Genomic DNA, 14045 nt, shown 5'->3' with positions numbered 1-14045 from the left:
AAACAAGTATGTCCAAGTCACCCCTTGGGTATGGGTATGGCGACATGGGTACGTAGCGACATGGGTACATAGGCCTTACTAAAGTACCCATGTGACTTGGTATTGGCATATTTTTCAAAAAAGACGGTTTTCTGCCGACTTATTTTTAAGTACAAAAAGGGTTTTTTTTTTAAAAAAATGGGCTTTTGTGACAGTCTAAGTCACATAAGGTATGGGTACAGGTATGGCCAACCAATTGGGCATGGTGATTTTACAAAAATTTGGGTACGGGGAAATGGCAGCTTTACATATATAATGATCCACAAGAATTGTCAAAATTAAGAAAAAAAAATGAGAGCAAAAATATAGAACCTTGGTGGAAGGTTAACAAAAAAAGGGAAAGCTCAAAATGAAAAAAAAAATTGTCTGAAAATATAAATTTTGAAGTTTTAAAATACAGTCACACCCACATAACTATACCTGGGCATCGAGCTGGCCCGGCCCAATAAGAACCTGGTCCAGGCCTGCCCGCTGTCCAAAAACTCGGGCCAGGGCTCGATGCCCAAAGCCGGGCCCAGCCCGGCCGAGCCAATTAAAATAAAAAAACGACTTTTAAATATTAAATAAGTTTTTTATATATAAAATACATTTTAATAATAAAATATGTAAAATTAAAGAAATAAATTTTACCGGACCTACCGAGCCCCATCGGTCCAACCCGGGCTGGCCTGATAATTATCAGCCGGCCTGGGCCCGGGCCCGATCGGGCCAGGTAATGGGTACCCGAACCGATGCCCACCTCAACACATAATTGTGTCCCCGTACCGACACGAATACATTGGCATATCATAAGTGTCTGTATGACTTAGGTGATAATGGATCTCAGTAACATGGATTCTTCAACAGTTTGTCGAACCTAAATCGTATTAGGTGCAGCTTGGGTGCGGCAACAAATAAATTATTTCCTTTCCCACTAAATCATTGATAAAATCATAGTGTGCTAATCGGTAATTGCTACTTTTATTACTTGTGAGCAATTTTATTGCTAGTTTTATTTTTTTCAAGTGTTTGGACAATTATATATGTGTGTGTGTGTGCGAGCGCACTTGTGGTTGGGGGGGGGGGGGGAGAGAGAGAGTTAAAAATGAGAATTTAAAAAATGAGATGATATAAAATCAAGGAACACAGGCTCTTTTTGAAATAGTAACAAAAAGGATGTTTAAAACAAAAAAATGTTCTTCCTTTTCCCTCCTCTATTTTCCCTTTTTTTAGGGCCACACTCTAGCAGCATCTACATCATATCAACAAGGGTGCAAGCACCCAAAGTGTCGTGTCCTTGTGACATAGAGAGAGACCAACAACATGGAAAAAAATAGCCAACTGCAAGGGCTGTTTATAATGGAACCACATTAGGGTTGCTACAAGATTGCAATCAATGTAAGAAACAGTGCCACCACTGAGTGACATCAACTGCTCTTTAATACATAGTAATTTCACATAAAGGAGAAATTATTACCATATTGTGGAAATTACTATTAGGAGGTGCCTTATATTGGATGTGTGTTTCACACTTGACATGCAATACCACAAATACAAATTTCAGAATACATGAAAGTATGCAACCACAAGCACAACCGTAAATAAGACACCTACATGCATGAATTTATACATAAGCACAAGGATACACATACAAAGATGACTTCTTCTTGCTCCTATCATCACTTGCAGTGGAAGCATCTCCATCAACCTTTACTTCATCTAAAAGTAGGCAAAAAAGAACCATAAAAGACTAACAGGAAAAAAGAAGATACTGCACTTTAACATATTCGAGCTGCAGCTTTCTACCTTTGCTGTCTACCAATGCCTTTTGAATGCTTGCCATAATTGATGATTTTGAAGATGAAAAAAAGCCTGTAAGAACAAATAAGGTCAAGTTGGAAGTGTATTTCAAAGCTGAGTCATGCTAATAATGATAAGAGATGATGAAGAATCATTGAATTTGCTGATGAGAAATTCTGCACCTTTCAATTGCAGAGGCCTAATCACAAATCCAAGAATAGCAAATGGAAGCATCAAGCATGCCTCTACCCAGAATGCCACTCGGCAATTAGTAGAGCCTCCAACCTACCAATATATATACAGCTTACATTCATTAAACTTTCAAAACTATTACAGAAGAATGTAACATCCGTGACATAGAGGAGTCATCTAAAAATTTGAGAAACCTTGTGGGCCTTATGTACCTACGTGCCATATTACCTAGTGTCCTAGTACATGATCTGTTTATTATGTGAACCAGAGACAGTTAAGGGAGAAATTAGCAGGTTCTTGGACTAGTTTTGCTTTGACTTGTTGCCTTCAGAATTAGAGCAAAGTTAACACTCAAATATGGGGTCTAACATGAAAAGACATGTGCTACATAAGGGGACAGGTTGTAACATCTCATTGAGAGGGGCTTGAGAATCACCCTACATCTAAGATTTTGAAAAATTTCATGAGCCTCGGATATACTTGTCTTCTACTATTCTATACCATCAAGCATTGTGGTCTAATCCATTTGAGTATCAACCATAACTAGTTACTAGGCAAGACCGGATCCACTGGTTGCACAATGAGCCAAGTAATATGAGCTGAAATTGCCTAAGCTTAGCTCCAGCTCGAACCTTTGTTAAACAAGTCAAATTCAAGCCAATAGTTTACCTCAAGCAACTAAACAGGTCAAGTTACATGTACTTGACTTGTAAAAGCTCAAGGAACACTTACAAGAGTTGTTCCCATATCGATAACTCAGCTGGCATTGGTCCAGTGGGTGTCTTTGAGGACTTTGAAATTACATGTTCCATGATTGAATCCATAGGTACATTGTACTTGAAAAAGTTTAACCTCCCCAGGTGAGTGCATGGCTCAACCTAAGCTCAGCTACAGGCTCAGATAATGGCTTGGCTCGTACATCAAACTAATTAAGGAGCTTGAGCTGGTGGAAATAGGCCCAAGCTGAGCTCAAGCCGGGCCTGAACTGTGCCATGTTTGGGGCAACTCATGTGCACCCAGTCCAGATTTAGACTGGGTTATTACCTAAAATCTTGATAAGTGCTTTTGCATTGGAAGAACGCTTCAAAAATAATTTTGTGAAAAGATCTAAATAATAGTTGAAGATCATGAACAAGAAATCTAAAGCAAAAAAGGAAGACATCAGGACTTGAATGTTCTACTTTATTTTTTGAACATGTGTTTTGGCCTTTGGGAATACAAAGATCAGATGGGTTCTCTCTCTCTCTCTCTCTCTCTCTCTCTCTCTCATGTTATAAAATTATTATGCAAATGACACAAACATAGGCAAAGAGAAAAGGCAACAATATTTCCTAAAGATGTTTTCTAAGAAAAAAGGTAAAAGCCAATGTCAGCATATCTACTTCACCCTCAAAAGATGATAAGTATCATCCTCATATCAGGCAGTATCGGGCATAAAAAATAAATAAACTTTAAGATCAAAAAGTTAATGTTTAACTATTATTCTGATATGGGTTGAATCAGCAAATGAAGAACAATATGGCCCAAACTGGTCTCATATTGGCCAATATTTACGAAGTACGATATTGGCCCAGCACTGTTGCAAAGAGGGGCCGACATGTGCATGAACAAATATGGGCTGATATGCACCAATATTGATGGCACTGGAAATGCAAACCAAATGTGACTTACCAACACAAGGACTAGTTGGTCAATGAACTAGTCCTTGACTAGCCGACCAAGTTGGTCAACTATCCATCAAACTGGGCCCTACTGATTTGCCAGGTATTGAAGAAACAGAGGGTACAGATTGTCTTTGTGTAGCCTGTGATCTTACAGTGTTTATAATGAAGAATCTGAAAATCTGTGAAAATATAGTGTCACAATGCAAAGTAGGAGTAAAATGTCTGATTTCGATGAAGATGGGTTCTATGTCACATGGGTGCATGTGCAAATGGGTGTGGGGTTGCATATATATATATATATATATATATATATATATATATATAATGACAAGTTCAAAATTTAGATTACCAAATACCAAATTCTATATGTATACATAATCTAAACAGAAAAAACCTAAACATACATGATATTGATACCCTGTACACTATACAGTATACAGTGTTATTATTTATTAACATAATAAAATTTTAAAACATAACATGAGATTTGAGAAGTGAGAACTGCATACCATGGTAAGAATTAAGACAACATAGTTACAAATATGAAAAAAAAAAAACAAAGAGTTGTAACTTGTAACACACTGCAAACAAACAAAAACACAAACACAGCCTAACAGAAACGATACATCACAGATTCACAATTAAATAAACACTGCAAATAAAAACACAGTTGCAGTAACAGTATGATACATCACACTATCATAGGTTCACAATAAAAAGCACTCTGCAAATAAGAACTTCAAAACAGACTCGTAGTAGCAGACTAGCAGTAAACAGCGGTCCATTATACATTATTTTTCTAGGGGGAAAAAAAAAACTAACAATAGTGAACAGATTAAAAGATTGATCGAACAAAAATCCCTAACAAACCACAACGATAAACAATCCTTCCGAAACAAAATCGATGATGTCTGAGTGGAAACAAATGTAGTTAGCAGTTCTTACGTTCTAAGTTCTAACTCTAGCAAGATGACGTATCACGGCCTGCTTCCTGCCAATGGGCGTGCTGGTTGTATTAACATTTAAAAACGAAATTTCTGTTTTCTTCCTCCGATAATAAGAATTTCAAAATCTTTTGTACTCATGTGTTCCTCGCAAGAAGTTTTCCCTTCTTTACCAAGGCGATAGCTCCAGCTAAAAAATAGAATCATGTGCCTAAGAATGACTACCATCTCAAACGGGATACCCTCGACCGAGGACATGAACGTAATCAGTGGGGCACGATTAATCAAATTAATATCATGAAGGGGCCACGATTAATCAAGATCGTCAGAATCCTCCCCAACACCATCAAGAACCGATTTACAATGACAATAACGGGTGAGAGCATCCCCCAACAGGAAAAGAGCCCAACCCCAACACAAAAAACTGACAAAACAACATGCCGGAATCAGAAACACATTCAATCTCCTTTAATCTTTCCAACGAAACCAAAATGCAGAAAGAGATCGAGACGCATGGGAGCCCAGAATCCACCGGGGGGTAAATGACGCCAATAATCGCTAGGAATTGTAAAAAACAAGGCGTCAAAAATAAAAAAGAAAATCCAGGAACCAGCGGAAAGTAAAAGGCATACCTCTTAGGAGTGAACCATGAAGGATTCGACGAATCCGCCATTGTCACCGCCCCCGTAGCAACGACCACTGTCGTTGTTCCTGCTGTCGTCGCAGACGCTATTGTTTCTAATGCTGCTTCCGCTGTTGTCGTTCGTGCTATTGGTGTTACTGATTCTGTTGCTGATGGTGGTGGTGATGATTGCGGTGGTGATGGCGATTGTGGTGGTGGTGATGATTGTGGTGGTACTGGTGGTGGTGATGATTGTGGCGGTGCTGTTGGTGGTGTCGGCGGCGACGGAGGCGCGGAGGATGAAGAATCTGGGGCCGAAAGAGGTGGTGTACACGGGTCTCCGAGGGAGACACCATTTAACGCCTCTGTTTTTCTACTGTAATTTACGATTTTAAAAGTGAACCGTAAAAGCATATCGTTTTTAAAAATACAAGTGATATTTGGAGTTCCAATTTTATTTTGTGATCACTATTATAGAACAAGATACAATAAACCTTAGGAAATGTCTCTAATATAAGTGGAATGACATATATGCTGGTGTTATTCGACATTTCATGTAACCAGGAAAAAGTACTGACGTTTTAACCCCCTTTTATTGACGTTTTAAAGAAAAACATGTTTTTTCTTTTTTTCTTTTTTACTAGCCTTCTTTTAAACTTCTTTCACGTTTTTTCTCGAAAAAAAATTCCTATAACACTAATTCAATGGTTATTTTGTGAGGAGGTTGAAATAGAGTTGAGCGTCACACTTTCAAGAAGCAGCAAATCATTGGTTGACCTATGGACACCCAAACACGCTTCCTTTCACTAGTTGCTAGTAATTACCGCCTTACCTTCCCTCAAGGTTGCGGTTATTTGAATGCAAATCTGATAACCGCCTTAGTAGCAAGTTAGATGTGGGTGTTTCTCAACTGGATAAGAGAACTTTTGAGTGTTTCATGGAAAGAGTCCTGATATACGACCAATAAGCCATATATGACATGCAATTATGTAAAAGCATATGTCATATTACCTAGAAGACTGGAACCAACCACTTTTGAGTATGCGCTTGAACCAACATTTCAGCTCAGGTAGTGTGAAGAACATACTTATCCTTAAAATGTTGAGAAGCAAGCAACCTTACTTTGGTAGCAAAACTACAGGACAACATCACATGGTCAATGGATTCATCTGCCTCGAAGCAAAGGATCCGTCAATTGGCAAGTGATATGCTATGTAAGAGGTGGCTACTGGCATAAACCATCCGGCCTGGGAATGAGCATCCTCATGCCGAACCAACTCCTCCAATTTTTGAGTAGGATGTCTTCTATAAGTGTGAAACTAGATATCCAATGCGTAACTTTGTTCATGCTGGTCCGTTTCCAAATAAGCCTGTCAAGAAACCTCCCGGCTGGCCTCTCAATGCCTAAGTGTATAAGAATGTTCCTAAAATATATGAGCACTATAATATACTACTCAAGAAACATCCTTCAATGATAGTTGGGCAGAGTAATCAAACATGGAACTTTCTTTAGGTGAGAGAAGCTTTGCAAATGTGCATTATTCTCTTGAAAAATCATGAGCAGTGAGCCTTAGACCTTAAGGTGCATAAACTATGAAAATGAAGGTACTTATCATAGATCATCTTTACCCATGGAGAATCCCTACGCCAAATCCTCATTGTAAAGTTACCATGCCTCTTATCCTCTGAATCCCTTGCCACCTTCTATAATAGGCTGACAAAGGAAGCTCCAAAAAGAAGATGGTAGCCCCAGCTCGAACTACCTCTCCTTCCACCTGACATTTCCCTTGGTAAGTAATAGAGAACACTAGCAGTCAAGGATGCTATGGAAGGCATAGCTAATCAGATACAATCCCTTGGTGTACTGTTACCAACATCCTAGACTTCCAACTAGCCAAATGTTTGGCGAGCTATTACACCAACTACCACTTAGTTTCCCAGTATGTAGGGTAGCCTAAGTAAGCAGTAATTGCCTAATCTGCCTATTAAGAGTACGATTGTAATCTGCATTAAATACGATAGCACATATTCTTCTAGGCTGCACCCACTTTCCAAGCGCACCCTAAAAGCCTCAAGGGAATCATGGATCATTGGTGTCAACTATTGGTCAATCTTGGAGGGAACCATGACATCATCTACAGAAGGAGGGGATCCTAGGACATCTACCTGCTAGTAGGATAAGAAAGTGATCATGAGGCGTCCATTTCAGATTTTGAACCAAACATTGTTCGAGAGGATCTAAATAACTGTAACGAATAGGTAAAGAGAAAGAGGCTCTCCCTGTCTAAGATTGCACTTCAGGTCAAAAAATGTCCCTAGTATATTGTTAACCAAGATTTCCACTGTTGTCGTACGAATGCATGTAAAGATTTTATCTAGTTATCATCGACCAAAGCCTAGGTGAAGCAAGGAGTTACACAAGAATCTCTGGTTGATGGGCTTTGGAGATATCTAGTTTTAGACAAGTGGGGGCCCTTAAGTAAGCTTGGAGCTGAGTGCATAAGACTTATGAACTAGAATAACATTGTCTTGGACAAACATCCTTGAGAGAAAAGCTACTTGGTTTGGTTTTTTTTTTTTTTTTGAGGGACCCCTTCATGCGGTTGGTAATGAATTCAGAGTATGAAGAGTTGCATAAGGTTGTGGGCCTATAGTCATGAATTCTACATCGATCAGCATAATGAGGACCTTCTTCATCAATCTCTTGATCTTGAGAAACTTCTCACAAAAATAACTAAGTCCATTCCCTTCACATCCCAATGCTGTTGGAAGAATGATGTTGGGAATTCATTTGGCCCTGAAGCAATGGCTCCATCAATGAAGAATACTACCAACTTATGGTCTTCCGCTATTGAGATGGTCTGAACAATCTCAAATCGTCCACATAGAAAACCACCAACCCTTTGACCAGCTCAAGGGTGAGGCCACTAGACCCTTCCGTCACAGTCAAAAGGTCTTTGAAGAAGTTGTAGCAGATGGAACTAATTTTTGTGGGCCCTTACCGACACTATCAAAACTACCTAGAGCAAGAATATGTTCTTAGCAAGTTGACCTTGTTAACACCCCAAAATTTTTCATTTTGTCGCTAAAGGCAATTCCAAATTTTGCAAGAGAATTTCACAAAAATGATCATGAAAAACATCAATTTCAAAGTGAATTTTGAACAACAAACACAATTTGGGTTCAAAATAAAACATGAATTTAATTTTTGACATAGATCCCAATGTAGATTACAAGTCAACGTCCAAATCCAATATGTAATACTGGATCCAAATTAGGTTTCTAACTCAAAACCAATTACAATCGTCATTTGAAATCGAAATTCAAATTTATGGTCTGGACTTAGAACACCAGATGGAACTCACATGTAGGCCCTAGCGAGTGCTTGCCTCTAGAAAACAAGTCCTTTCCAATTTAATTTAACACAATGGCTTTTAAATCCGTGTAAGTTAAGTTTGATTATTGAATTTATAGATGGTAAAATCTATAACTCAGTATAATTTAAAATTAGACCACTAGGTCAAAACCCCAATGAGCTCAAGTCAAACTGAACACACTCAACAGAGAGATTGTTTGAAGTCAAAGTCAAAGGGTATTCTTGCAAAAATTGAGTTTTAATTTGAAGCTAAGTACAAAACCTAAGTTTTAAAATGAGATTATCCACTATAGCCACAACTCTTTTTTTTTTTCCCTTTATAAGGGGGAACACAATTTGCTTTGGAACAAAATATATATAGTTTCATGTAAGTAGGGGGATTCCACCAAGTCTAAGCAGGCCTCACAATCCAGTCATATCCTTGCACTTGGACTGCTCAAAATCTTATATATATATATATATAACCGTAGCTTAAGGTACATTTATAACAACCACTTTCTTGCGAGTGCTTGCCTGTAGAAAACAAGGCGATGCGTTATGGGATCGAATTCGCTTTCCGTGGTGCATTGGTCGTGTCATCGAAGTTCATCGAGAAACATCTATCTAGTCGAGAAGGAATATATAGCATATTTAAAGCACCAATAGCACTAATCCCTATAAAGTGCATGGCACCATTAAATTTGGTTCAATCTTTGGACAAGGAAGGAGAAATGCATGATATGGGTGCAGTTCGACATCACGTGCATATCTTCATAAGCATGTGTGTGTGCGAGACAATTTTAATGTGTGCAACAAGGCAAAGTTAGATCAATATTGTTAAAAGTGATGATGCGGGAGTAAGCCTTGAGGCAGTAAAACATACGTCTCAGGATATTATAGTGAAATATATATATTTTTTATAAAAGACAACTGATAATTTTGCATATTTTTTTGTTCATATGTAAAACATGTTTCTAGTGCTTTGAAAGTATGGCGGCTAGCTGTATCGCATATTAGTTTCATATTATTGAAAAGATGTTTCATCTACATGCAAAATATGTCTACATGCAAAATATGTATTGTGGCTTGGGCAGATGGAATTAGGGTGGTTTTGAAGATCGAGATTGAATTTGGTTTACAAATTATAGATTGGTGTGTGATGGTGGGCACTAGTGCTAAGGAGTTGTTTATGATATCTTTTGTAGAATTTATTTTTATTTGGAAAAAAAATTGAAATTAGGTAAAACTAAAATAAATGATAAAAATTAATAAAAAAACACTAAAGCAAGATAAAATGATCCAAATAATGTTTTGATGATGATCAAAATGATGATAAAAAACCTTTTCTAATTTTAAATTTGAATTTATGATGACATGCAAGTAAAAAAGGAGAAAACAAGAAAACATGAACAAAATGCAATAACGACCCAACAAATATATTTTCAGTAACAAAACAAATTTTGCTTATTTTTCTTTTTATTTTTTAAAATTTTGCAATTATATGTAACAATGTTTTGAACTTCAAAATATCATCGCAAGTGTTGTTCACATGTCATCATTTTCACCTATGTCGCGAAATTGTATAACAACTCATTTTCACCTTTGTTACAACGTGTCATGCGAAATGGTCTAATAATCATCATTTGCACCTCTGTCACAACGTCTTGCGAGAAATGACTTAATAATCAGCTTATAGAGACGCTTAACACAGAGCGAACACTTTTTCTCTCTCTCCATCGGACTTTCTTACCTCCTTCCATTTTCCTTCTTTCTTTCTTTTCTGTTTTCTTCCACCAATATATATATATATATATATATATATATATATATATATATATATTTATATCACTTATATATATCTAAGAATAAATATTTAAGGTTTCTATTTAAAAATAAAAAACTTTTAAGAGGGCAATAATGTGCCTCTACGTTACGTTGCTTTTGAGAAAAAAAAAATTAAGCATCATTTTTGAAAATGTATGACCCATTTAAACCTAACGCCAATTTTATGGACCTACAACTTCGTTCCGGGTCCATGTAACCGCAGCCATTTCCTCCACGTTCAAGTTTTCTCCTGGATCTCTACAATACACATTACACACGCTGTTCCTCCACAATGATACCCTCCAGGATGCCTTTCGCCAACCCTCCCTTCCTTCTGCCGACTACCAAGAAGCCCTCAGATTATTCGCCACGGTGCAGGAGAAGGCACACAACTAGGTTGCCCAGTCGGTCGTTCGCCGTCGCTACCGGCGATTTCTTCATGGGCCTCGCGTGATCGTCGGTGAGGCGGAGTCCGCCGTCTTCTGGGAGCAGAGCGAGAAGGACGTCGAAGCGGAGAGGGAGCGGTCGAAGATTACGAGCCCCGGCTTCAGCTTCTCCGCTGCGGGGCTTTCGGTTCCTTTCCATCTCGGCGTCGTGCAGTTTCTCCTGGAGAAGGGGTACATTCGGGTAATGAAGAGGGAAAGAGTTTATCGCTCTGTGTTGCTTCTGTCGTGTGCAACTGCAATTGGCTTATATCTGTGATCTTGATGCCGTTATTCCCTGTGTTCTGACTCATGCTTAGACCCAACCGTGTGCTTTTCTGATTGCCTAGCAATTTGATACTTTGGTGAGAACATCAAAGTTTTAGCTGTTTTCAAGGAGGAGCACCCATTGTAAATGGGAATTCCGCCTAGTTTTATCTTCGCAGGTCTGAATTTCTTTCGAGTCTTCGACAAATTGAGTGCTGACGGATTTCTTGGTCGGATGATTTGTTGCGAACAAATTCTGCATAAGTTCTCGGAAGTGCTTGCTTCGATTAAATAATGAACTTCTTTCTTTCTTTTTTTTCTTCCCCCTCCATGATCCGATCTTGTCTCAACTAGGGTTATGGCTGCAGGAGAACACTCTGTTAGCTGGTTCATCTTTCGGGGCTATAGTGTGTGCAGTTATTGCATCCGGAAACACCATGGAGGACGCTCTGCAATCCACCTTTGGCACTAATGCTTTTCAAAGTTGCGATTGAAATGCAAAATTGCAATATGGCTTTGCATAAAGTATTCCCAAAGCGGGCTTTTATTGTCCTGAATTCTGGTAGCATTTGCATGAGCTTCTTGGCTGTGACGCGCAGTTACTGTGAGAGTCTCCCAGTCCCTCCTTTGTGCTTCCATGTTATGGTGAGAATGGACCTGAGGTATTTTGGTCTATGGACGAAGATCTCATCATTTCACATTTGACCAACTTTTTTCAACCTGTGAATTTTTTTTTCTTCATATACGTAGGACAGCATGGTTATGGAGAACATTCACATAACATATGTTTGTATGCCGCTGATTGATTTATCCCTTTTTACAGGCTGTCCTGAGGGATATACTTGAAAACTTTTTACGAGATGATGTTCATAAGAAATCAAATGGTAGGATAAGTGGTAACCATCATTCACCTGTTTTTGTTTCAGAACAACTTGATCCATCTTTTTTCATGGTATGTACAGTTGTTTTGCTTCAGCATGAGTACTCTTGTTTTCATCCCCAAGGAGAATAGAGATGAATGGGACCTGTTAAGTTTAGTACCTATGGGACTTATAGGCCATATGTAAAGGAATTGGCCCTCATATTGCAGATAGGCAGTCAGAGCTGCTTCAGAATTGTGACCTTCCGACTCCACATCAGAGGAGAAGTCTGAAGAATTCCATGGGGTGAGAGAGGAACAAGCCTGCTGAACCAACAAAATCTTTTTAGTCAGATAATGATTGTTTTCTGTTACAGAGGTCGGTTGTGTTTCCATTCCCCTCTGTTTTTGCCTATTTATTTTCATTCAAATTATAGGGTCTATCATTTGTCTTCGCAAGAGAGTTGTGGAGTTATAGTGTTTCTTGTTTATTTTACTTTGCTGAGAGTACTTTGTGTTTAGAATGATTTTGTGTTGTTTTTTCACACTTTTATCTCTCTTTCGGTTCTATTCAAAATTCTTCTGCTCCTAGAGGAACCTAGGCTTCTTGTTAACAATAAGTTACCTGAAGAAGTATTGTAAATAAATTATGATTTGCATTTGCTGTCTGTGCCTGTGAAATTTGGCACATCAAAATAAAAGCCAATATGAGTTTCTAGGTTTACACGTTTGTGGGAGAATCAAAATGAATCGGTATTCAGTTTGCACAATTTGATACATTTGGCCATTTGCTAGGATCAGACAAAAATGAGTGCACAATCCAACAGCACATCACACACTAGTCATCTCAAGGATATAGCAAAGGCAAGGGCTGAAGGTTGGTAGTAGTGATTGGAGCACATTAACTCTTACATAAGTAAACATGTGAAATTAGAGAGGGTGGGTTTCATCTTGTTTTACATGTTATTTCTCATCCCATGCCATTTGAATGGAATGCTGAAGAATATAAAGAACCTGTTAACTTTTGGTGCCTTGCAGTGGATTCTGCTTTTTTACTTTTAGCATTGGAGAAGTAAACACATTGGTGTTCCCATTTGAATTTGAAGTGACTTTTATCTTGAAAATCATTGGTTTTTAGGGCATTTATCTTCTGTTTTCATTTTAGCTTCCATCCCAATGTTTTGAATTGAATGGTTAATTGCAGTCATAATGTATACAACAAGGAGGAAAATTCAGGAAGACAAGGGCGCTGATCCTTCTATGTTTGAGGAGATAGTTGCACGGGTTAAGAATTTGAGCTGTGTAGCTACTTTAAAGCATAAGTTGAAGTATAATATTCATCAACAGTAAACATTTCTCACCTTGCTGGCTTTTTCTGACCTTGAGAACACCAACCAGGAACTGAAAAATGATATGAAGGATCGGTTCATCAACTCAGCTGTGTAAGGACTTCATGTTTGTTTTATATGCTTGATGAAAGTCTTTTAACAAAAGGGATTTAATGTCGCTTTAGTGTCTATGTTCTTGGTAGCACTCTTACGCTAATTGATGTTTTCTTTTTCTCATTTTAGGCATTAAAGCCAAATTGACATCTATGGGAACCCGAAGGCAGTGGTGATCCATGTTCCTTCAAATTGCCGAAGGCTTTTCTATAAAATGGATTACACAAGAGGAATCAGATGTACAAGTATTATGGACTATATTATGCTTCAAATGGTTCTATATGATGTCAATGACATGATTTTATTTTATTTTTTTTTTTGTTTAGGTCCTAGAACTGGTTTTCCAAACGTTTTCTTTTATTATCCAACATCAAAGGGGGTGGAACACCCCGTATCTCTAGCCTAACCAGTAACCAATCTCCACCGTGGATCAATCTTCTTCTTGTCTACCCTCCACTGCATTCTCGTTCTCCTTTTTAACTTTTCTTATTCACCCTTCTCCCTCTTGGCTAGTGTGTGCTTATCTTAATAGCAAAAATGAGCGTCCAAGGGTGGAGGTATTCTCAATCATCACCAACTATCCTGCCATGTCTTCAATAACTAGGTCCTTCATGATTTTTGACCAAGTTAGTATTC

At 38.2% G+C, this 14045-nt stretch overlaps 1 protein-coding gene and 1 long non-coding RNA gene across 6 annotated transcripts; both read left to right on the top strand.

The window, feature by feature from the left end:
• The first annotated feature begins 5131 nt into the window (after positions 1-5131).
• Positions 5132-5622, top strand: LOC126410300 (uncharacterized). The gene is made up of 2 exons (XM_050079156.1): positions 5132-5156; positions 5273-5622. The coding sequence occupies exons 1-2, from the start codon at positions 5132-5134 to the stop codon at positions 5620-5622; spliced, it is 375 nt and encodes a 124-aa protein (XP_049935113.1).
• A 5051-nt stretch (positions 5623-10673) lies between these two features.
• On the top strand, positions 10674-13720 carry LOC116258477 (uncharacterized). 5 transcript variants are annotated; one of them, XR_007574038.1, is made up of 6 exons: positions 10674-11046; positions 11463-11770; positions 11932-11992; positions 12071-12346; positions 13172-13409; positions 13539-13720. It is a non-coding gene; the product is annotated as an uncharacterized LOC116258477 (long non-coding RNA). The 5 variants fall into 5 exon arrangements; XR_004173729.2 differs by having other exon boundaries at positions 10675-11046; positions 11477-11770; XR_004173728.2 differs by having other exon boundaries at positions 10678-11753.
• Positions 13721-14045: the final 325 nt, after the last annotated feature.

Source organism: Nymphaea colorata, chromosome 8 (genome assembly GCF_008831285.2).
Source record: "Nymphaea colorata isolate Beijing-Zhang1983 chromosome 8, ASM883128v2, whole genome shotgun sequence".
NCBI lineage: Eukaryota > Viridiplantae > Streptophyta > Magnoliopsida > Nymphaeales > Nymphaeaceae > Nymphaea > Nymphaea colorata.
The sequence above is the reverse complement of the archived record's forward strand: the minus strand, read 5'-3'. Positions and strand labels throughout refer to the sequence as shown.

What these genes read in the sequence shown, in the direction of transcription:
- LOC126410300 (XM_050079156.1), top strand. Translation starts at nt 5,132, where the DNA reads ATGGGAGCCCAGAATCCACCGGGGG. An exon ending in AGCCCAGAATCCACCGGGGG is followed by an intron (nt 5,157 to 5,272) that starts GTAAATGACGCC and finishes TGAACCATGAAG; the next exon opens with GATTCGACGAATCCGCCATT.